The 1,443-nt window shown below is 47.0% G+C and overlaps 1 protein-coding gene across 1 annotated transcript; it reads left to right on the top strand.

Annotated features, from left to right (window-relative positions):
* The first annotated feature begins 390 nt into the window (after window positions 1-390).
* LOC115879077 lies at window positions 391-705 on the top strand. Its single transcript, XM_030895723.1, has one exon. It carries the CDS (start codon window positions 391-393, stop codon window positions 703-705), a length of 315 nt encoding a protein of 104 aa, XP_030751583.1.
* Window positions 706-1,443: the final 738 nt, after the last annotated feature.

The following is a 1,443-nucleotide window of genomic DNA, read 5'->3' as shown; positions in this document are numbered from 1 at the left end:
AGGTTGCTCTGACCACCGACCAGCAAACGTCTCTAGAAGAGGCTATACTGGACGAAGTAGTGGCGATCGGATCTCAACACAACGATCTACAAAATGTGGGTCAGCTGCGTTTTGCGGGGATATACTTTCGGATGGGCATGATCCTCATAGATTGTGTATCTCAAGAATCGGCGAATTGGTTGGTGGAAATCGCAACTATGCTTAAAAATTGGCAAGGGCCGGAACTGGTTGCAATGAAAGGAGAAAACATCTCTAAAGGGGCGGCCATAACGGTCTTTCTACCGAGGAGCAAGGGGAAAGACACCACCTACCTGCTGAGCCTTATCCAAGATCAGAACTTCAATGTAAGGACATCGAGTTGGCGAGTCATCAACACGAGGAAGAAGGGTCATGGTCAGGTCCTCACAACCTCTCAACTTCTATCTTACTCAAATATTAAGTGGCCACGGAAATTTTGGGAGTTACCTGTGTAAAATTGGAAAGAGGGAAGTCGCGGAATGCCGATACTGTGCTGAACCCAATGATACTCCAGAACACACAATGTTTGCTTGTCCAAGATGGGAAGAGGTACGCATGACGATTGGTGGCAACATCTCCGCAGATACCTTCTTAAAATCGGTAACAGAAAGAAGAGAAAACTTTGAAGCCATCTCAAAACTGGCCCAAAATATACTAGAGGCTAAATACAGCGAAGAGCAGGGGTAATGACAAAAAAGGAACAGTCTGGCGCTACTTGTGGAGATGCGTCCAGCGGGTCCAGGTAGACGTGGCAGGAGCAAGGGGGTGACGTTTAGTGGGTAGTGTCCTCCAGACAGCTTAAGGAGAGATTGAGTCCCACACTCCGTACGTAAAGGTATTTTACACCTCCAAAAAAAAAAAAAAAAAGGTCCTCACAAGAGGAATTGACCTCAAATCCAAAGAGGCCATATAGAAAGAGGGACATATCCTCTATTATAAATATGGGACAACATCGGTATCAAGTCCAAGGAGAGACCAAGTTAAAGAGGTGGAGAAAATGGAGACAGATCCTCCAGCCTCCACCTCACGGGTTCCTCAGCCGGAGACAAGCTCCTCGACTGTGAAGAGCGGCACGGAAGGCCACACTCCAACCGTGGAAGGGTGTGTACCCTCGGAGGAAGAACTGTTGTCAGAAGAGAATGGGAAATACCCTGTCCCCTCTATAACAGGGGTATGATGGGTTATAGATTGTGTGATGACTCTAGGAAGGGGGGCACAATAGATCTTTAAGGTCGCAGTGATTAACCCCCCCTCTTACTCATTCTACATTCTACAGTTTCCACTTGGGAAGGAGAACGGTTCTGTTTCAGTTAGTAGAGTGTTCTAGCTAGATTGTTGCCTTGGTGAGCTGGCACCCAGAGTAGGCGGACTTAATGTTATACTGTTTTTCTATCACTATGAGCTCGTTGTCCTTTCAGACCTCCA

Source organism: Sitophilus oryzae, unplaced genomic scaffold (assembly GCF_002938485.1).
Source record: "Sitophilus oryzae breed Bouriz unplaced genomic scaffold, Soryzae_2.0 scaffold_1576_pilon_pilon, whole genome shotgun sequence".
NCBI classification, from domain to species: domain Eukaryota; kingdom Metazoa; phylum Arthropoda; class Insecta; order Coleoptera; family Curculionidae; genus Sitophilus; species Sitophilus oryzae.
Note: the sequence above shows the minus strand (reverse complement) of the source record. Positions and strands in the feature narration are given on the sequence as shown.